Source organism: Pristiophorus japonicus, chromosome 1, assembly GCF_044704955.1.
Source record: "Pristiophorus japonicus isolate sPriJap1 chromosome 1, sPriJap1.hap1, whole genome shotgun sequence".
Classification (NCBI taxonomy): domain Eukaryota; kingdom Metazoa; phylum Chordata; class Chondrichthyes; family Pristiophoridae; genus Pristiophorus; species Pristiophorus japonicus.
In genome coordinates this window covers 165,080,295-165,103,685 of record NC_091977.1, presented here as the reverse complement: position 1 = coordinate 165,103,685, position 23,391 = coordinate 165,080,295, and the positions used below count along the sequence as shown (strand labels likewise).

Here is a 23,391-nt window from a genome sequence, read left to right as displayed (position 1 = left end):
GCAATTCTTTAATTTTAGATTTTTTTCAAGTACCACCACACCACCGACTGAACGTCTCCTCACCGGGCTCGACTGGCAGAATTGCTCCCTCGCCCAGAAACGGGGGCTCGGCAAACACCACCCCACCCTCCTCCCACCCCCACCCCCCCCACGTGTACACAATCCCCCAACCCACCGTTTACACTCACATTTATCCACATTATACTTCATCTGCCATGCATTTGCCCACTCACCTAACCTATCCAAGTCACTCTGCAGCCTCATAGCATCCTCCTCACAGCTCACACTGCCACCCAACTTAGTGTCATCTGCAAATTTGGAGATACTACATTTAATCCCCTCGTCTAAATCATTAATGTACAATGTAAATAGCTGGGGCCCCAGCACAGAACCTTGCGGTACCCCACTAGTCACTGCCTGCCAATCTGAAAAGTACCCATTTACTCCTACTCTTTGCTTCCTGTCTGACAACCAGTTCTCAATCCATGTCAGCACACTACCCCCAATCCCATGAGCTTTAACTTTGCACATTAATCTCTTGTGTGGGACCTTGTCGAAAGCCTTCTGAAAGTCCAAATATACCACATCAACTGGTTCTCCCTTGTCCACTCTACTGGAAACATCCTCAAAAAATTCCAGAAGATTTGTCGAGCATGATTTCCCTTTCACAAATCCATGCTGACTTGGACCTATCATGTCACCTCTTTCCAAATGCGCTGCTATGACATCCTTAATAATTGATTCCATCATTTTACCCACTACTGATGTCAAGCTGACCGGTCTATAATTCCCTGTTTTCTCTCCCTCCTTTTTTAAAAAGTGGGGTTACATTGGCTACCCTGCACTCGATAGGAACTGATCCAGAGTCAATGGAATGTTGGAAAATGACTGTCAATGCATCCGCTATTTCCAAGGCCACCTCCTTAAGTACTCTGGGATGCAGTCCATCAGGCCCTGGGGATTTATCAGCCTTCAATCCTATCAATTTCCCCAACACAATTTCCCGACTAATAAGGATTTCCCTCAGTTCCTCCTTCTTACTAGACCCTCTGACCCCTTTTATATCCGGAAGGTTGTTTGTGTCCTCCTTAGTGAATACTGAACCAAAGTACTTGTTCAATTGGTCTGCCATTTCTTTGTTTCCCATTATGACGTCCCCTGATTCTGACTGCAGGGGACCTACGTTTGTCTTTACTAACCTTTTTCTCTTTACATATCTATAGACAGACTATTATCTGAATGGTGACAGATTAGGAAAAGGGGAGGTGCAACGAGACCTGGGTGTCATTGTACATCAGTCATTGAAGGTTGGCATGCAGGTACAGCAGGCGGTTAAGAAAGCAAATGGCATGTTGGCCTTCATAGCGAGGGGATTTCAGTACAGGGGCAGGGAGGTGTTACTACAGTTGTACAGGGCCTTGGTGAGGCCACACCTGGAGTATTGTGTACCGTTTTGGTCTCCTAACTTGAGGAAGGACATTCTTGCTATTGAGGGAGTGCAGCGAAGGTTCACCAGACTGATTCTCAGGATGGCGGGACTGACATATCAAGAAAGACTGGATCAACTGGGCTTGTATTCACTGGAGTTCAGAAGAATGAGAGGGGGTCTCATAGAAACGTTTAAAATTCTGACGGGTTTAGACAGGTTAGATACAGGAAGAATGTTCCCAATGTTGGGGAAGTCCAGAACCAGGGGTCACAGTCTAAGGATAAGGGGTAAGCCATTTAGGACCGAGATGAGGAGAAACTTCTTCACCCACAGAATGGTGAACCTGTGGAATTCTCTACCACAGAAAGTTGTTGAGGCCAATTCACTAAATATATTCAAAAAGGAGTTAGATGAAGTCCTTACTACTAGGGGGGGATCAAGGGGTATGGCGAGAAAGCAGGAATGATGTACTGAAGTTGCATGTTCAGCCATGAACTCATTGAATGGCGGTGCAGGCTCGAAGGGCCGAATGGCCTACTCCTGCACCTATTTTCTATGTTTCTATGTGTACACTCCCTCCACCCCCAACATCCCCCCCCCTGCCGTGTACACCCTGTGTAAACTCCCGCCGCCCCCAACCCACTGTATACACATCCCTCTCGCCAACCTACCACGTACACCCCTCCCCCCCACGTACACGCACAACCCGCCGTGTACACGACCCAGCCCGCTGTGTACATGTGCCCAATGCCATTGTTATGGCAGCAGGTAGCACGTGAGTGACCCACTCTCGAAGCGGGCCACTTCATTAACATATTTAAATCAGGCACCAACAGTGCAATTGGGAGCCTGGTTTAAATTTAACAGTTACCGGCCGTGTTTAACTGGGCTCTGGAAAGCCTGTGTGAAATGAAGGCAAGAGCTGCCGGCTCCAGAAGGTAAATGCTTCTTGCAGCACTCCTTGGCCGCAAGGAGGAGCAGGAGTGCTGCCCCTGGCCCCTCAAGGAAGCTTTCGGCCTCCTCCTCCCTGCAGATCACGGCCCTTCTCTCATGCCCCGATCATGGCCCCTCTCTCCTCATGCCGTGATCGGCGACCTTCCTCCTCTCCCTCAAACCCCGATCTGTTGCTCCCTCTCGATTACCACTCTCTTGATCCATCCCCCCAAAAACAAGCCCCAATCTGTAGCCCCCTCCCTCCCGATTGCCAGTGACTATTCCTAACGGTTCTTGGCTGTGGCCCCCTACCGCTGGTTTTCGCAGCCAGTCAGCCTGTCAATTTGGCTGGCTGATGGGCGGCATACGAAACAAAAAAAATTATAGAAGTCCTGCCATATGTGTCCCTGGCCTTGTTGAGTTTCACCTGTGCTACCGCACTCTCCCCAACGCCCCATAAATATCGGGCTCATTGAGTCTAAAGCTGATAAAAATATAGATACGATTTCAGCCACAGAGGCATTGAGGTAGAGGCAAAGATGGGCAGCATCACTGTAAAAAAATAAGCAGTCCTGATAATGGAAAGGGTGTGAGGTTTAAAGCTCAGGGAGGAACGGGACACCAAGGTTTTGCAAGATCTGGTTCAGCCTGAGTGAGAGGCCAGGGAGGGGGAGGGAATCAATGACAAGGGAGCCAAGTTTATCATGGGGAATGAAAGCGATAGCTTCAGTCTTTACATTATTAAGTTGGAGAAAGTTGTGGTCATGCAGGATGATATTGGACAGGCAATTTAGCATCATGGATATGGTCATAAGGTTTAGAGTGGGTGGTGGAGAGGTAGAGCTTGTTGTCATGAGTGTAAATGTGGAATCCAGCCCTGTGCCTGCGGATCATGTCACTAGGGTGACATGGAGACCAGGAAAGCAATGGTAGAATATGGAGGACTCCGGAGTTGACAGTGTGGGGGAGAAGAGAAGCCATTACTGTTAATGTGCTGACTACGATCAAATAAAGAGTAGCAAGCAAGCCTGTCCCATGGAGCTAGACATTGCAGGAAGAGCTGGACAATCGAGGAGATGCAATGGGGGAGGGATAGCATGGTCCGTGTCAAACGCTGCAGAGAGATTGAGGAGAACAGGGATGAATAATGCACCTCAGTAACCGAGAATGATGGCAGCAGACCTAAATCTAGGAGCCCAAAGCAGTAGAAAAGAGCCCAGAAGCTAGTGGAGATTTAGCCAGATGCCATTGGAAAAACAGCCCTCCTTTGGTAAAGCAATGGCCCAGAAATTGCGGCCCAGAAAGTACCTGGTGATCCCAGAGGTTCGGCGGCTTGCCGTCCTGGGCTCTCACAAAGACCAGCGTAGGGCCCACGTATGCCAGGATCTTACAGGTTTTGTGCGGATCTCTGGGATTATGAATGCCGGACCAACCTATCAGTCGGGGATCCCCATTCGTACTTATAGTAATTCCGTATATACGGTATTGCGATAAGTATAAATAGGAATATCCCCCAAAAAAACACAAACACTGAAAATAAATTTTTAAAAACACATTACATATTTAAAATTAATTAAAATGCAATTTAATTAAATATTTAATACAAAAATATATTTTTTATGTTTCAACAGGGCTAAAAATAAACTTACCTTAATGGACAGAGTTTTTAATATAAAAATGAGCGATAACATTTTATTTTTCTATTTTATTAAACTCTTAGGCCTGCTTTTACCAGTGTAAGAATTTGAAGGACATTCGCTTGGCAGGAGTTGGGCAAATAGCCCAAATCTCCGCCCGCGGAGGCCCTTTTCCTTCGCATGCGTGCAATCTGTCAAATTAATTTTTGATAGATCGCAAGTGTCGGGTTTAGGTGCATGCGCTTCGTACGCGCCCGTAGGAGCCACAAATTTAGGCCCAATGCATAACAGAGCAACGCAGATCAGAAGATCCCAGGTTTGGTCCGAGTCTGTGCTGATTCAGCTGAGCTCAGTTGGGGTGTTAGTAGGGGTGCTAAAATTGCCTTTGTATCCTCCTACACCAGGCCACCAATCATCCAACAACGTCAAATGACTTCTGCTGAATAGTATGCATCTGTTGATATGACAGGATGGGACTTGGTTGCAATTTCCCCAAGGTTGAGTAGTCTGCCGACACTCACTTTCCCAAGATCACATGAAAAATTATAATTTGGCAAAGGTGATTGATGCCTGTGTAAATGTACCTCAGCACGAGCTGATGCCTTCAGGAGGGAAAATAAAGGGAAGCTATTTGATTTATATCTTGTAAAACAAGAAGATCCATGTTTGATAACTGACCTTTTATGTGTGCTGTAGTACATTCTGTTTAGAAAATTTTGGATAGGAGAATTTTTTCATCTTTTGTGGTGTGTGCTCCAATCCTTTTGATATTGTTACAAATTGCCCATGCTAGCTGAAACTAAGCCTGTGTGAGGACGTCTGATATGCAGTCTCCAACAAGTGTGCTAATCGTAAATGTAGGAATACATTGGGAACTGTTTGGCACAAAGCTTTGTGTGATTTGTTGAAGAAGGAAAAGATGGCTAGTAGGCAAGAACAAGCATCCTGCAAACTGATAGGATTCATATCCTGTCATGTAAGTTACAAAGAGTGGCATATGCTGATGGCCTTCCCTTAATAGATTTAAGATTAGTTTCATTCAGATAACGCTGCTGAGCAGTGAATCAAATTAGCAATGTAAATCTAATGAGATCTGTTAGAGGAGAAAAGATACATTTTTTGTAGATTACTAAAGAATGGTCCTGTCGGTTGAAGAGCCTCCTTAATTTTGCACCAATCCAGAAACAGAGATAGCTAATTTGTATTATAGATGAGCTTCGTTGCCTAGTGATGTGTGAACCATCGTGCTGTCATAGGAACTGCTTTCTATCTCCGAGAGTGAAATGAATGTCTTAGTGTCTTCTGTGTTATGTTTCAGATGATTAAAAGCACTGTGGTAAGTTATTTTTTTATTTTTTTCCTCTTTGTTCCCTCTAAAGCAATTAATCACCATTCTATTTGATTTTGTTCTTTCCATGCGAAGTGCAGATACTGAGACAAATCTATTTTTCCTTACTGAGGCAATAGAATTTTACTGCATTTGTTGATGTTATCCATACAAGTATAATATTATTTTGGCTTTTGTGGCATCAATAGATTTGTCTTTCATTTTATCTTGTAGATACACTCTGAGAACATTGAGTGCATATTCGTAACTGTGCCTATTGGAACTTATGGAACTTAAACATGTTGTAAGTGGACATTCTCCAAAAAGAAATTGTGTGTATATAAAGATTTGATATATTAGGCACTTAAAAATCATCAAATATTTATGTGATAATTCATCCCTCATACCTGGCTGTTAATTTAGAACAGTGTCAATGAGATAGAAGCATTCCACCTACTTTGTTGGCATGCCTGTATGAAACTGCATTACATCACCAATTTAAAATGAATTCTTTAGTTATCTATTAGACTTAACAAGCTATTTCCTCTCATTTTCCTCAGTAGCTTTCAGAAATGGGGATGCTAAGAACAATCAGTGTGATGCATATTGTGGGCCCAAAATTCCAGTTGCGTCATTGGAACTAGGACTTTGGCCTCTTTCACATTGTGGCGCTGACCTTGCCATTAATTGCAGGCTCATAATTTAAACAGGCAGAGTTGCGCAGACTGTTTAAATGCATTGTGATGGGAAGGGGGGGGATGGAAAATAGTGCTGGGGTGGGAGTTAGGCCCAAAATGGACCATGAATGGATATAGGAAAAAGGCCCAGCAAATACCCAGAGGGGGTAGTGGGGCGGAGGAAGGGATAGCAGAAGTGGTGGAAGGAGTGGAGGATGGGGGCTGAAAAATACTTGGAGAGGCTACAACAACATGCATTTATATAGTGCCTTTAACATTAAAAAAACATCCCAAGGCTCATCAGAGAAACCTATTCAGACAAAATTAGACGCTGAGCCAAAGAAGAAAGGGTTTAGAGAGTGAATTCCAGAGTGTGAGGCCTAGACGGCTGAAGGCATGGATGTCAGTGGTGGGGTGAAGTGGGTACATTGCTCAAGAGCCACAGTCGGGAACAGTGTCACAAATGACATGCTCTATAACTGGTGTTATAGGCTGGAGGAAGTTGTACAGACAGGGAGAGGTGAGGCCATGAAGGGATTTAAACACAAGGATAACTATTTTAAATTGGAAGCATTGTAGATCAGGAGTTACGAGTGAGCAAGACTTAATGCAGCATAAGATATGGGTAGCAGAGTTTGGAATGAGATGAAATTTGCAAGGCATGAAAGATGGGAGGCTGGCCATGAGAGCAGTGGACTCTACAATTGACAAAGGAATAATTAAGAGTTGAGTTGTGATTGGGACTGAGGTGAAGGCAGATGATATAGAGGTGGTCTTTGTGATGAAGAGGATATGGGATTGGAAGTTCCGGGTCAAATAGAATTCTGAGATTACAAATAGCCTGATTCATCCTGAGACAGTGGCCAGGGAGTTGATTGAATTGATAGCAAGGGTATAGAATTTATGTTGAGGGTCAAAGATGATGGCTTTGGTCTTCCCAATGTATAATTGGAGGAATATGGTTAATCTAGTACTGGATATCGGATGAGCTGAGGCAGTGGAGGGATCGAGAGTGGTGGTGGAGAAGTAGAGCTGGTGTCATTAGCGTCCATGTGAAAGCAGACTCCGTGTCTTCAGTTGATGTCACTAAGGGCAACATGTAAATGAGGAAGAGGAAGGGGCCAAGGATAGATCCTTAGGGGGCTCCGTAAGTAACTGTGGGAGTGGGAAGAGAAGCCATTGCTGGAGATATTGTGGCTACAATCGGATAGGTAAGAGTGAAACCAAACAAGGGCAGTCCCATTGAGCTGGACAAAGGAGGAGAAGCTTTGGAGGAAGATGATATAGTAAACTTGTGTCAAAGGCCGCAAAGAGGATGAGGAAGGAAAATGCACCACAGTAACAGAGGTTGTCACTGGTGTCAGATTAGGGAGGCAGAAACCTGATGGAGCAGCAGGATGTAAAACCTGCTGCTGCTTAAAGTGGCAATGGCCAGATTGAAGAAACAAGCAGTCGATTGCATCGCCCCCTAATAGAGAATCAGTGCAGGAGAGCCTGGCTGTCCCGGGTGATGGCCGGAGACCCACTAAGAATGTGGTATGCACTTTGTAGGGGGAGCTGACTATGCCGTGAGTGCTACATCCTTAATCCTCGGGACTTCTTTGCAGTGCGGGAAGAAGTTTAACACCCGGAGCCACCAAGGTAAGCAACCTGCTCTTTATATATAAATATATATATATATATATATGGGGCAATCATTACCCTTATGGATGCAGAGATAAAATTGGGATCTGACAATGGGGAGCAGAGATTCTAGAGAAGTCAGTCCCTTGCTCCCGAGCCTAACGACCTGGCCCTCGGATATCACCAACGCAACATCGATAGATTTAAGACCAGCACATGCAGGAGTAGGCACGGTGGTAAAAAAGAAGTACTTGCTGTAAATCTATATGCGCACTGTAAAACCACTTTGTGATATGCAGGCCAGAGTTTGGAATTAAGTGTGTTCTTGGATTTTTGTATTTGAGTAGATGTTTGGACATCAGTTTATCATGTTGAAAAGGTATATAGAGTGGTCCAGAAATCACCCCGAGTCCTCTGTTCTTCCTAACCTTTATGATCAGGATAAGGGAATGACTGTTAAAATAGAAAAATGTGCAGATTTGCATAGAAAGGTCCACAGTGTGGAAGTAGCTTGCCAAAGAAGGGACTGGAAAGATGCCATCCTTGGTTCGACATATTGATGTACTGTATATTGGAGAGGAATAAATAATCTGACAATATTGGATAGAAATGCACAATGGGTAAGGGAGGAAGAGAGGGATCCTTTTAAAATATACAATGTAAAAAGGATTTGAGAATTATAAACTGATAGTCTGAGCCATTTCAGCACTTTATATTCACTTTGATAATTATTATTATTAATGTATATCAAGGGAACTTTGAAAATAATATGGAATATGTGCAATGCCCTAGATATGTACATTTAGAAAATTGCATCTTGCTCTGGAATGGCTGCAACAAAGAATAATTACAAATGATTTCTGGACTCGGATACCTCACCACATACAAAGATAGATTAAAGGAAAAGATATATATTTTTAAAAAGGTAGGTTGGGAGGGAGACATATGATATGAGTATTCAAACTGGTGAGAAAACCTGATCAAATGGATTTTTATGCTGGATGTAGAAAAAAAAGAACAAGATTTCAGTCACAATAGCAAGATTTTGAAGAAAACGTATAGCAGGAAGAAAATTTTATGATTTCCTATCTCTTGGGACATCAAACCTCTGGAATAAATCACTACTTAATTTGATAAGTGTAGTAACAATGGCCCCAAGTTTCCACACGCAGCAAAACAGGCGCCCCTCCGAGCTGGGCGCCCGTTTTTCGCGCCGAAAACGGCGCCTGAAAAAAACCGCGCTATTCTCGAGCGCTTTGCAGCTCGATGTCTGCTTGGCCCGGCGCCCAGGGGGCGGAGGCTACCACTCGCGCCAATTTTGTAAGTAGGAGGGGGCGGGTACCATTTAAATGAGTTTTTTTCATGCCGGCAACCCTGCGTGTGCGCGTTGGAGCGTTCGCGCACGCACAGTGTGAGGGAAACATTGGCACTCGGCCATTTTTGTAGTTCTTTGTAGCTGTTCAATTTTTAACATTTTTTAATAAAACCACATTGCCCTTCCATGATCAGCACTGAGGCTTCTTGCAGCTTTCTCCCCCTGCCGTTGGTCGGGTCCGTCGGGAACGGCTGCCTCAACTTCTGAGGCTTCCTGCAGCCTTCTCACTGCCTCCCCCCCCCCCTGCCGTCGGGAACGGCTGCCTCAAGTTCTGAGGCTTCCTGCAGCCTTCTCCCTGCCTGCTGTCGGGAAACCGCTGCCTGAAAGGCCTGCCTGAAGCACTTTCACACAGGTAGGAACATGGTTTATTTAATCTTTTCTTTGCTTATAAATTTTTATTCAGGTTGGATTTATTTGTATAATATTTGTATAAGTATAACTAAGGATTTATTGTAGAATGTAATGACTTCCCTTCCCGCCCCCCCACCTCGTTCCGGACACCTAATTTGTAACCTGTGCCTGATTTTTTTAATGTGTAGACAAGGTTTTTTCAAGCCTATAAAAATCTTCACTTGCTCCATTCTAAGTTAGTTTGGAGTACGTTTTCACTGTGGAAACTTTCAAATCAGGCGTCAGTGGCCGGACACGCGCCCTTTTGGGAAAAAAAAGTTCTGTTCAAAAGTGAAACTGTTCTACCTGACTAGAACTGCAGAAAACTTAAATGTGGAGAATTGCGATTTCTAAGATACTCCGTTCTCCACCAGTTGCTCCTAAAAATCAGGAGCAAATCATATGGAAACTTGGGGCCAATACATTTATTTAACAGGGAGTTCCCGAAGCTTATTACACCTGATATTGGAACTAAAACTCTGCACACAGATATGCAAATTAAGAGATAGCAGTTTTGAAGATGATTTGAATTGAAATGCTATAAAATGATATGGAACAGAGAAGACTTTTCTCCAAAATGTAAACAGTAACAGGTTATGGAGGAAGGGGCTATGTGATCTAAATCTATCATTCTCATTCTATAATTCCCTGGATTCCTCAGATAAGTTTTAAGGCTCCCAGGTTCTCATTGACATTTTTAATATTTTTGTATGATAGTTATCTGGACCTCCACATTCAATCTCTTTGCAAATAGAATGAGTAATTCTATTTAACCTCTAGCCAAATCTTTTTAATATTTTTGTTGACATTTTTTATATTTCTCTGCAACCTATCTGTCCCAGTGCTATTACTACATTCCCTGGCTGAAAGAATGGGTAGTCAGGCTGTTTCCCAGCTTTTCCCATTATCACTTTGCAACCAGTGGCTCGAGTTGAAACAGTTTCAATTATTTTATCTCTCCCTTCCTATAAGAGTAGTTCCTTAACTGTTCTTGGCTCTCCTTGATGTGAATTCATCCTTGATGTGGGTTATTATGGGTAGAATCTGTGCAACAGCACATTGGAGTGTCATGTGTCACTTCATTGGCTATTTGCATAGTTTTTAATAGGTTTCTTGCAAGATAAAATTATTAGTGGATAATGTGATAAGTTTTAAAAGATATTCTTGAAAATATAAAAGACATTTTGGAAGAGAGCAGAAGAGTATAGTATGAGGTTTCTCCCATTCTTAATCATTTTAAAATGGTGTCTAAGAAAGCTCATTATATCTTTAAATTAAATTTGGACTGCTAAAAATCAGAGGAAAGTTTTCAGCATAAAATGGTTATTTACTCTGAATATAGCAGAATATTCTTAAACTAGTCCCGTACGATAATCTAACTTCATTAAGAGTGGGTGAAGTATTTTAGTTTGTCTACTGTGAAAGTGATCTAACTAGTAAGAATCCATTCAAGATTTTAGGATTTTCAGAAGTATGAAATTATGTTGAGAAAATTGACCGAGGCAAACTGACTCCAAACAGAAATATGTTGAGGTTGGTAAGTATTATCATAGATTCATTACATCAATGGTAAGGTCCATATCATTTAGCACATCTCTGCAATTCACATTAAGGAAGGGGAAGAGAAGCCAGGCAATTGCACCAACAACATTTACACAAAGTTATAAAACACACAAAATCCCAATGCCATTCTTCAAACAAATCTTAATGTTACAGTTATTTACTCTTCCTAACCTTTTGAATGGTGTATGGTTCATTTTGAGACAGTTGGCTCCAGTTTTCTCCTAATAAAATCAAGATTCTGATTTGTTCCTTTGAGTATCAAAATTAAGAATAAGAAAGAATATTAAAAACAAATACTACAAAATGAAAAATTGTCAGTAACATAACTGGCTCACAAAGAACTCTTTTTGGTTATAACAGTAGATTCAAGGAAGGCCAATTTACCTAACAGAGATACAGCATCTATAATGTGTTCTGTAGTGGCTAGGAGACAGCAAGTTTTTATCCCCCTCTCTTCCACCCCCACCCATTGTTCTGTCCCATTTACATCTTTGTCCATCTGAAACAGGAGGCAAGAAAACTTCTAAATGACTCTCTTAATGCAATTATATCCTCTTGCAACAGAAAATGTACTTGCTGGGAGACGATGATGATTTTCCCTTCCACTGAGGCAACATTTAGTTTTCTCACATAGCAACCTGACCAAGAGCTAGCTGAAGCAGATTGTAAGTATAGGTGACAGATTGGAATATCACCATAGTTGAAATATGGATCATGTTCATGTAAAATTATTCAACAATTGTCTCAAATATGGCAATACTCAGTTCACTTATGAATCTATTTTTATTTAACTCATAGAAACCCCCTTACAGCTTTATTTTTTATTTCATAAGAATATAAGATTTTTTAGGAACCCCCAAAAAATCATTAGGTCCAACAAGCCCTAAGGCTTCTATTTATAACCCGTGTCTTCATTTATAACCCGTGTCTTCATTTGAAGTCTTGATTTTTGTGACACAGGTCTTAAAGTGCATTTCATTTTGGGAGGAAGAAACTGTGGGATTATAATGGAAAAAATACATATTTCTGTGGTTCAGATGTTCACATGTTCCAGTCTTTTAACAGTTTCAAGATTTTAGCAGGAATGCCCACTAGCATTGTATTTGTATTACATTGCTGACAGTTGACTTTACACTCATGATATTAGAATATTCTGGAGAATCTAATATCTAAAGGATTTTAATGTTCAGCAGAGAACAAAACCCTGAATTACTAAAACCAATGCAGATGTTTCTTATACTGTTGCTTCATCCCAAACAGTAATTTGGGAAATTCAGTTGGTTGTTTGGATGCCACTCTAATAATCTAAAAAAATTCTAACAACTTTGAATTTCTCTCTCTAAAGAAACACACAATATTGTGAGTGCAATACCAAGTACCCTGTAGTGTGATTCAGAAAGACTGAGGAGCTGCTAAAACCCTTATATAACTGACAGCTTATTTAAATAAGCGCAAGTGATCCTTTCCAGATACAACACTACTGTGTTTGATGTATAAGGAGAGGCGGAATCCCAGTGCTGACACTCACACTTCCTTAGAAGTGTGACTTTCATCAAACATGGTAAGTTTATCAATATAAAAAAGAAGAAACTGTGTTTGGGGGGGGGGTCTCCTACTTCGGTCTCTTATGCATGCAATTTTTAATGCGACGGGAGTGCTGATGAAAGAATGGAATTATTTCCATCCTTGGAGATGATTACAGCAGACTGGACTTTCCCACTATCCAGTCTAGAAAAGTGTCAGTTGGGGAAAAGGGGACCAAAGGAAGTGAAAATGTCATTTAAAAAAGCGTAGGTCATTGTGAATATTGATCACCTTTATGATTCATGAACTTGCGTTTGTATTCAGACCAGACTGATGAAATGAAAGTTCTCACTTACAGCTGCAACAATCCTAAAAAATTAGATTGGTCAGTTTCAACCTAATTGTGAGGGCACGTCAGTCCCTAGTCTCAAAGTCACTCAACTTTGCCACTAAAATTAACAATCTAGGCTGGCCATGTGGAAGTGCTATTCTAATATTGTGGGTATGGCACATTATTGGAGAAGAATAAAGGGAGCTTTACTCTGCATCTATCCTATACTAAACCTAAACCAAGAGTGCAAAAAGAGGGAAGTGAATATATTTCCAATCACTGACATTCCTCTTCTTTAGAAATTACAAAACTGACACCTCCACCCCCATATTAAGATATTAATAAAAAAACAAGCATTTATAGAGTGCTTTTTCATGGCTCAGAAACATCTCAAAGCTCTTCACATACAATAAATGACTTTGAAGTGCAGGAGCTGTTGTTATGTAGACAAATCTGGCTGCCATTTTGCACTTGCTGATGAATGAACAGTTACTCTGTTTTTGGTGGTGTTAGGTCAGGGAGCAAAGTTGTCCGTGACAGCAGGAGAACTCCTGTTTTTCAGATATTGCCATACAATCTTTTATGCCCATCTAAACTATTGGAACAAGCAGATTTGATTTAACATCTCATCTGAAAGATGGCACATTTGAAATTTAGCTCTGCACCAGCATTTCAACCTCGATTATGTGCTGAAGTGCATGGTTTAAATCAAAATCCTGTTACTTCACTCAACAGAAAATCAGGATAACCCAGTAACACCCTTGTATGTTATCTTGTAAAATAAGTTGGGCTTCCAGTCGTCTCATGAATTATCTTTTATACAATAATTATATTAGTTTAGATATTTTATGCACAATGTGCCAGCTTATAGTTCCTCACAATAACTGCAAGGATTCACAGTCCATGCAATACGGCATTAAAATGAATTATGAATAAGTTATTTTAACGCCAACCTTTATGCTATTAAAACAAACGACTCTCCGTGCATGACCAGTGAGCTGTGTTGTGGAATTCTGGATCAAGTTCAATTGCTCCCAATAACAAAAAATGTATGTAGTTGACTTCAGTGTGTCACTGTGGGGAGACACATGGTAGATACCTTCTGCTGAGGAGAGAAGATCGGCGGAGAGTTGACCCCAGGGTACTTTGAAGCACCTCCAGCAATGAGTTAGGAACGGTATAGATGGAGGTCTGGGATCACTTCACCTCTTACGCCATGTAGTGGCCTATGGGTTTAAAAAAAGTGAGAGAAATGGACTAAGTTTATTCTCATAAAAAAAAACTTCTTGACATAATGTATCTGTTGTTGAGATTATTCCCAATTATGATGTGTGTGCACTCCCTCCTCCGTGTTAAGTAAATCATCTATCATGCGCCAATCGGTTATTTATCGAGATAATAATCCACACGTATTCTAGAAAGTAAAGAATATTTAAGAAATGTCAAATTTGTATTAAAACAAATGCTTTTAAGGCGCGTGGTACAACCTCTGCACCGAACCGTGGCTTTAATTACTGAGGAGAATTGGTGGTGCTGAGCGCTGCTCCATGGAAGTGCCGCTGCGCCCCCTCCAGACTCTGTCAACAAGCACGGCGGCGTTGCCGCTTCAGACCTCGCCGGCTGCTGCTCCAGTCAGTCCACCAATGGCTCGCTTTTTAACGTGCTTTGCACAAGCGTGAAGCATTTTACAGCCAAATTAACGTCCCTGCAACATTGCTACTTCAGCAACGAATTTACACTAAATTACAGCCCCACAACAGAGAGCGGGAAGGAGCACAAAGGAGGGTGTGATCTTAGAAATGCTGGCACTCGGTTGAAGGGTGCTGATTTATTCTGTGCGAGGTCCAGGGAGAAATGTTGATTTCGACAGAACCGTAAGCTCGCTCTCCGGGTTTTCCGAGTGCAGCCTGAGCCTGCAGTGATGGTCAACGCTGCAGTTCAGAGCAGTTACATCAACCATGCAATGAAGGTCAGAAAACCGTAACTAAGGTCTAGCGCTCCCCAGCTGAAGCCGAATGAAGAGCTTTTTAACCCTTTTTACTCGAGGGTGGCAACGTTGGCTCTTATTCTTGGCATCACCGATTTTTTTTTTGACATGTTAGCTTGTTCTCTCCGAATTGCCACAGTGCAGCCCCACACCTGTTGCGTTATATGGGGTTTTTGCAGAAGTTGTAACTGTTCGTTAATCTGTTAGTTTATTTAATAAATGCATTGTTTGTTTTTAACCTATTCATGACTTATTTCACCATTGTTGGAATGTATGCATTCACAGTCTCTTCCTGTTATAACTGTTCACGGTTGTTCCTTTTGTATTTCTCTCTTTCTCTTTGCTTTCTTCCCTCATCGTTCTCATTATTATTTCATGTTACCGTCCTCGTTTTTATCTATTTTATGTTACTTCCTTTCTCTTTTTTGCTACCCATCTATATTTCATGTTTCTCTTGCTATTGCTTTCCTCCTCTTCCCTAGTTTTGTATCCTTCCCCTTGCTCATTCCCATTCTCCTCCTGCTCCCAGTGGCAGCTCAAGCTCTGACTCAACTCCTTGCTGTGATGAAGTCATGCATTGGGCGCAGCCTAACCTGTCAGCGGAAACTATGGAACGCTGGCCCGGGAGGGCGGGGACAGAGGAAAGCTGGTGATTGACAATCGAAATGCACCAATAAGGAGGCAACACTTATCGGGTGGGACGGTGCTTGGCCAATGGGCTGCGAGCTGGGCGGGAGTTCCGCACTGGGCGGTGGAGGTTAGGTTGAGTGGTGCGCGTGTGCAGTGTGGCGTGTGCCTGCTGTGACTGGCTAGCTGAGATTGATCGTGTTCGGCTACAACTGCTGTTCGTTATTCCACCGTTTGCATCCTTAAAAAAAAATCTGATATCCTCGGCTGTTTTATTTTTTTCATCATTCATGCGTTTGTCGTTCCTACAGGACGAGGAAAGGTTTCTGCAGCTGCTACCCCTTCTCGGTGGAGTATTTGAGAAACTCACTGTAACCTGAATGGATGGGCATGGGGAAAGCAGGCTTTTACTACCCCGGGGCTGAGCGCCCTTCTACCGCCTTCACTTTCTTTCTGCTTTTAATTTCGACGTGTGCCAACACAGGTAACCCCATCCCCTTCTCTCAGCACCAGATTATGATTTGAAATATTGGGGCTCAGCGCTGTGCAAGGTCCTGGCCTCAGCAGAGCACCGCTGGTACTGCACCGTTGTATTTATTTTTTGTGTCTGTTTGTCTGATTGGTGCAAACTTGCAAATAAATCTTCCCGCACGACCACCTTCGGCCTTGTAAACTTTCCTGAACAAAATTCCGTGCCTTCTCCTTCCTCTTAATTTAGAGTTTGCTTTTTAACAACTATCCCTTTCTGTGATAACAGCACGGATGTAAACATTTTAGATTAAAGTCTAAAATGCATAAGATCATTTTAACGGTTCATATTGGGAAGAACTCAGTGGGAAGTAGTCTCCCTATTGGGTAGAAACTGACCGTTTTTACACGGAGAAGTGATTATTTTTCTTCGATCGTGTTTACTGAAAGTCCACAAACGAGCTCAAGTTACCACCGACATGAAATGACTGGATCGGTTGGGCTTTTTTTCGGCACTCCTTTATTTTTCTGACTCCATTTGTAGCTACCCAAAAATTTCAAAATTTTAAACCTGACTAAATCGCGTTTAATCCCTGGAGTCGACGTCTGATTTAATTTTATGAATAGATACATATTTTGTCTTTATTACAAATCAGTTGCTAATGGGCTTTTCCGTCCCCCAGACTCTACAAATGATGTGAACATGACACAATGTTCTGCTTTCTTTCGTACGTCTTGTAACATTTTAACTGCGGGTTGGACATCACGGTACAAGTGCCAAACGCAGTAAAATTTCCCCACCTCACACTTGAACCTTTAGAATATAGCATATTGCCATATAAAGTTATTGTGCACTTGTTTTCAATGCAACTTTTACATCGAGGCGATTTTTCATTGAAGGCAAGCTTTCTACATTTAATCATGTGAGGCTTAAATAGAACCGCCCATCCCTGGCAACGTTTTACGAAAATTGATTTATAGTTTAGGAATGCACTGATATTCTAGTTGTGATTTCCAACTCTTAATGGCAGTTTGGGGGACGTGCAAAAATTTATTTGAATGCATCCTATATAATAAACCGAATTCGCTGTGTTTTATGTTTTGCCCATTATTTTTTTTGCAGGGTACTGCCAGCAACAGTATCAGTGCAGGATCCAGAAGTGCACGACCGACTTTGTGGCTCTCACCTCCCATCTGAACGCCGCTCTGAATGCTTTCGCCTCCGAGTTCTGCATCGCCCTCCGGGCTTATGCCCTCTGCACCGAGCGCACGGCCAAGGCCTGCCGGGGCAACCTGGCCTTCCATTCGGCCATGCTGGGCATCAGCGACTTGATGAGCCAGAGGAACTGCTCCCGGGAAGGGCCCACGTCGATCGCGGCCCAGGACCTCGTGCCCGTCAATCCCAACATGGGCTTCTGTGACTATGACAACCGGGCTGGGGCGGCGCGCGGCCAGCGGGCGGCAGCGGGCGCAGAGCCGCAGCCTGGCCGCCGCTATGTGTTCTGCGGCTTGTTTGGCGATCCGCATCTCAGGACTTTCAGGGATCACTTTCAGACTTGTAAAGTGGAAGGAGCCTGGCCCCTGATTGACAACGACTACTTGTCAGTGCAAGTAACTAACGTCCCTGTCGTGCAGGGATCCAGCGCCACAGCTACTAACAAGGTACACGATTCTACTTTGGCGGGGTTGATTCAAAGTTCATGCTTTTTTTTGTTTTGGGGAGGAAAAATAGGGGCTAAAACAAACACAAGTTGAGGGGAATCCCTGCTTTAAAGTGGAAAGTTTACTGACCGAGTGATGCAGCTTCCTTCGTGCAGAGGAATCCCCACCATTAGTTGTGATTATTTTTCAACCTGTTGTGATTCTTTTCTATTATATCTCAGAATCTTCCACCTTCCACTCCCATCAGACGCAGAATTTATATAGTTTTTCCTATCTGATTATATAGTGGCAGTAGGGAGACTGTGGTGAAGTGAGGACTTTATAGGACAAGGCTTTGCGTCTTAATAGAATCTTAACCAGTGAATTGCATTATAGTTCCCCTGGTGCTATTTTATTCTCTCTTTTCTGCTTGCCCTTTCTTGAAGAATAATTACAAAATAAATCTACTGCTCCAATGAAATAACCAAAACTCAAACCCAAAATGCAGATTTTCATGAAAAAAATTTCTACTTTTCATTGTTTAAATAATTGAATCAAAATATCCAGATTCTCATTGGTGCATTGCAAGGTTTGTTTCATTTGTGAAAATACTTCAAAATGTACCTGTGGCATGTGAATTGTGGATCTTTCAGACTAGGTCATGTGAACCCATTATGATGCTAACAAGATCTAACTATGCTTATATTAATGCTCGTGTGTTGTGTTCACAGATGCATTTTGAAGAACTCCCATGTAATTAACCATTTTACGAGTTTCTTTCCACCTAACATGAAAGTCCCACCAGCTACTCCATAAATGCTTCCCTTTTTAGTGGTAGTTGCCTTGTTTATACCTTTTTGATCTGAACAATTGTTACTTGAAAGAATTTGTACTGTGCAGTTTGCTAATAATAACATAAGAAATAGGAACAGGAGTAGGCCATACGGCCCCTCGAGCCGGCTCCACCATTCAATAAGATCATGGCTGATCTAATCATGGACTCAGCTCCACTTCCCCACCCGCTCCCCATAACCCCTTATTGTTTAAGAAACTGTAAATTTCTGTCATTTATTCAATGTCCCAGCTTCCACAGCTCTCTGAGACAGCGAATTCCATAGATTTACAACCCCCAGAGAAGAAATTTCTCCTCGTCTCAGTTTTAAATGGGCGGCCCCTTATTCTAAAATCATGCCCTCTAGTTCTAGTCTCCCCCATCAGTGGAAACATCTTCTCTGCATCCATCTTGTCAAACCCCTTCATAATCTTATACGTTTCGATAAGATCACCTCTCATTCTTCTGAATTCCAATGAGTAGAGGCCCAACCTACTCAACCTTTTCTCATAAGTCAACCCCCTCATCCCTGGAATCATCCTAGTGAACGTTCTCTGAACTGCCTCCGAAGCAAGTATATCCTTTCATAAATATGGAAACCAAAACTGCGCACAGTATTCTAGGTGTGGCCTCACCAATACCCTGTACAGCTGTAGCAAGACTTCCCTGCTTTTATACTCCATCCCCTTTGCAATAAAGGCCAAGATTCCATTGGCCTTCCTGATCACTTGCTTTACCTGCACACTATCCTTTTGTGTTTCATGCACAAGTACCCCCAGATCCCGCTGTACTGCAGCACTTTGCAATCTGTACAATAATGAGTCCACTGAATAATCACATGGATAACTTTAATCCCATTTACTGCTGTCACCATATTTTTAAGATAAATCTAATTAAGATCTCCTAGTTAGCTATGCATATTAGAATTTGTGTCTTTGTACATGACGAAGCAGTCCAGATTTGTTTCAGAATACAATAAAGTACTGATACTGTTAAAATAATCATGCAAACTATACATTTTAGAATTCTTGATATGAGTTTAAATGAATTTTTGATTGAACACTACAGCCATTTGAATATCCTTTGAAATACTTAAAATGCATCTAATTATCTGCCTTTGACCCCTCAAAATGTTCTTAATGTTCAACAGGCACATTTAGTGAACTGGAAAAATACATGGGATCATAACTTTATTGATAGGCTTAAAGTAGAAATCAGATTACAAAACTGGAAATGGTTAGATTACAGCATTTGTGTTCTGAAGGAGATTGGTGATTTACCATGTCTCACACCTGGATGACTGATTTAAATGGAGAAGTTTGATTTGTGTGTATTGGCCTTAAGGGAGCTGCCTTGTCCAGATTGTGTTGATGGCTATATAAACATTGTACTACTAACTATTCCCAAAAATAAAATCAACTAACAAATTGAGGGCACAACTAGTTTATTAAAATCTTTCCTTGCATTCAAGGATTGTTGCTAGTTTGTCAAATATGCTATATTGAAGCTAAATCAGCATAGAAAGCCAATCTGCATGTTCACAGGGTATGCTGCCTGTTTCAGGTTTTCACAGCAGTGAGCCGGGACAGACACAATCTCACTGCTGGGTCTATCATTTTACCTAACTCAAAGGGAGCACTGAGACTGCTGGAATTGGCCATATGACAGCTTGCACCTTAATATTTCAAATCTCAAACAAAAAACTTGTGTAGTTAGAGATTTTGGGTCTTCCGTATATGTACATTGCATTCATTTAGAACCTTAAATAATCCATGCAGGGGCAGGAAATACAGTACAAACCTATACTATACAATTACTTAATATCAAGTGGTATATGAAGAGCTCTTTATCTCAGTAATGGACACCTGAGATGTGATTTGTTTAATTGTTCTGTGTCATATCTATCAATATATAATGAGTATGGTTTCATTTCTTTCAGATAACCATCATATTCAAAACCTATCATGACTGTACAGATCAGAAGGTTTACCAAGCGATGACAGATGATCTGCCTGCAGCATTCATAGATGGCACAACAGTGGGAAATGGCTGGATAAAGACTTTGTGGATAGTAGAGAAAGCCAGTGGTAAACATGTGGAGGTGCACGCAAAATACATAGGAATGACTGTGATAGTGCGCCAAGTGGGACGCTATTTAACCTTTGCATTGAGGATGCCTGAGGAATTGGCCCTGTCTGAGCATGACAGCCAGGGACTGCAGCTTTGTGCCCGTGGCTGCCCAATGAATGAACGTATTGACGAAGGTGGGCATCTCCCTCTTCCAGCCAATAGTCAAAACCATCCACACCACCGCCAGGCCCAACCAAAGGGTGCTTACACATTAGAGAGTGCAACGGCTAAATGCCATGAGAAAATCCAAGTAAAGGATGTCTATTTTCATTCTTGTGTTTTTGACCTTCTGACAACTGGAGATGCAAACTTTACAGCAGCAGCTTACAGCGCGCTCCAAGATCTGGAGACATTGCACCCAAAGAGAGAACGGTGGCATATCTTCCCCAGAAGCAGCAGTGTTGCCCAAAACAACAATGTATTATTTAACATTTATGTTGGACTGTTGTCTTTTGTTGTGATTGTGTTTTTGTAGGGTTTTTTGTTTATAAAAATATTAAATATATATTGTTATAATATATTCAGAAAAGTATATATGTATATACAGTATATATGATGGGATGAAAATCCTGAGCAAACATGAGTGTACATATTGTGTAATTTGTTATGTAAGTTCATATGAAGTTGGTTGTAGATGAAGTTGGTTGTAGATGAAGTTGGTTGTAGTGTTATGTACTTTTTGTTGAAAGTTTTTTTGCAAGTTATGAGTTGTGATATCCCTGCAGTAGGGTCTGTTGTTACAAAGGGCACTTTATGTTTCTACTTACTGACACTTAAAATGGCTACCAGTAAATGTGTTCAGATTTACTCTGCTGCCTGTCAAATCAGAAAGTTTGATATACAGCCTCAGAAGGATCCCCAGATGAGCTTCTTGGGTACAAAATAGATAACTGTTTGTGTAAGCCGTGATCGTCTAAATATGTAAATAGTTAACTTATTTATAAACAAAATGTCCTGCTAGAAGAACATAGAGCAGATTCTGTGCTATTTCTAACGTGTTCACTCTGCTGTGATAGTGGTGCCACCTAGTGTTTTTGCACTTGAGTTACTTCAGTGTTCAGGTGACCAGTGATTACAAAACCTAATTTGTGACTATATAAAAAGGGTGTTAAATGCCTTTTATATTACATGATGTGTTGAGACCCGCCCCCCCCCCCCCTCAAAAAAAACCCAGAAGTTCAGTACTGGGCTGAAATTTAAAAAAAAAAATCTGCCATAAAACTTTTTTTTACAAACCAGTTCATGTGTTTTCTTGTGTATTTCCACGATGATTATCTTTTCAAGTTTTTGCTGCTTAACAGTAATGGAGGTATTCAGTTCTGTTAAATCTGATCTTCTCTTTGTCATTTAAGGTTTCATTGGTTGAGAGGTCCAGTAAAGTTGGTATCAGGCCTTGGCCAATCTGCATTTGACTGCTAAGATCATGATGAACAGTGTCTGGTAGACTTCCTGTTTCCTCATCACTCACTGGCACCTCAGTGATGTGATAACTGCAGATGGATATTTGCGTGAGGAAGTCATGGCTGCAAACTTAGTCCTACTACTCTTTATTGGATGACCAATGTGCTTTGCATCTTTGTAGCATTCTCTCCTTGATTTCTGCAATGTTGGTAAACAGTGCAATAAAGCAGTAGTGAGTTAATATATTGGTTTCTCAGATTCATGAGCCTATTCAGAGCAATTCAGTTGGGAATGAGATCTTGCTAAGTGAAAATCAGCCGCGTGCAAATTGGTCTCATCAAAATTTTATAAACTCTTAAAATAAATGTTCGTGCATATGTCTATGAATGACTTAATACAGCTTTTACCGTAGTTTGACTTGGAGATGATTAGGATGGTATTAAATGCATCCGATAAGTGCTTCATTTTCCAGTGATCACAACCCCAACGACCTGCAATGGTTTTCTATCGTTTGGCATCAAGGAGCCCCTCTAAGATATCCTACGATGATGCAGCCTTTTCCATGTCCTATTTTAGGAAAGTTCTGCAGAATATTTTAAAAGACTGATTTATTCATACAATGTGCAAAGATTTTTAAATCAGGGATAATAAACACTAGAGTAATTTCAGGGCTTGTCATTAAGGCATACTTGTGGGATAAATGTACTAATGGGGCCTATGTGAGTTAGAAATGAGCTGTGGTACTTTTGTTTACTATGTAGCTGCCTAACTGAATTGCTGGAAACTGCACGATGACTGAGCATGTTTATCACATCTATAGAGTGTATTTTCTCTACAGAACAAAGTATAGAAGTCGTAGATCAGCTGTAAGTCGATGTTGAGCCCTGAAGTTTTTTCTGCCTTTTTTGTGGTAAAGTTCTGGAGATTCTAGTAAGGTTAGTTAGACCAATCGCACCAAGTCTCACTTGCACCACCTGCTTTTGTACTCGGCTACCACTCCTATTTCATCAAAGTGGAAAACCTGCAAGTTTGTATATTTAAATTGCTATTGAAGTCAAACATGCTGTTGAAACATGCATTAAAATTCTGTTTGAAAATATGTCTAGTGTCTGTTATTAAATTGATAAGTACAGCACGATTAATGGATATTAATCTTTTGCCTCTCCCAGGAGATCACATGGTTTTGGGTGGGGAGAGTGTATAAGTTGTGATACACAAGGTGTCGCAATTGTGTGGGACAGGCTCGATGGACCAGATGGTCTTCACCTGTCCATCATTGTTTGTATGTTCGTATGTTACATGGAGGAACTGACTTGGTGATTTTGATTTTATTCCTTCACCATGAATGTTCTAAAAGCAATGATTTGTTGGAGGAATGTTTTCTAATCTACATGTTCACAATCATAAGTAGATACCTTTACTAAAATACTTGTGGCTTGTACCTTCAAACTGTATAAAGTTAATGTATGTAGCTGTTGGTATAGTTGGCTTTGAAT

General features: G+C 41.5%; 1 protein-coding gene across 10 annotated transcripts in view; it reads left to right on the top strand.

The window, feature by feature from the left end:
- Positions 1–22,992, top strand: part of rgmb (repulsive guidance molecule BMP co-receptor b) — a 254,274-nt gene extending 231,282 nt beyond the window's left edge. For 3 of the 10 annotated variants that reach the window (XM_070884420.1, XM_070884389.1, XM_070884396.1), the window contains 3 exons: positions 15,735–15,907; positions 17,015–17,553; positions 20,304–22,992. In XM_070884420.1, coding sequence (XP_070740521.1) covers positions 15,808–15,907; positions 17,015–17,553; positions 20,304–20,969 — 1,305 coding nt within the window. In that variant the 5' untranslated portion in view covers positions 15,735–15,807 and the 3' untranslated portion in view covers positions 20,970–22,992. Of the gene's footprint in view, positions 1–5,317; positions 5,336–5,560; positions 5,631–7,554; positions 7,645–10,851; positions 10,929–11,517; positions 11,620–12,366; positions 12,516–14,443; positions 14,779–15,734; positions 15,908–17,014; positions 17,554–20,303 lie in introns of those variants that run through there. The other 7 variants (XM_070884373.1, XM_070884377.1, XM_070884384.1 and 4 more) reach the window with 7 other exon arrangements.
- Positions 22,993–23,391: the final 399 nt, after the last annotated feature.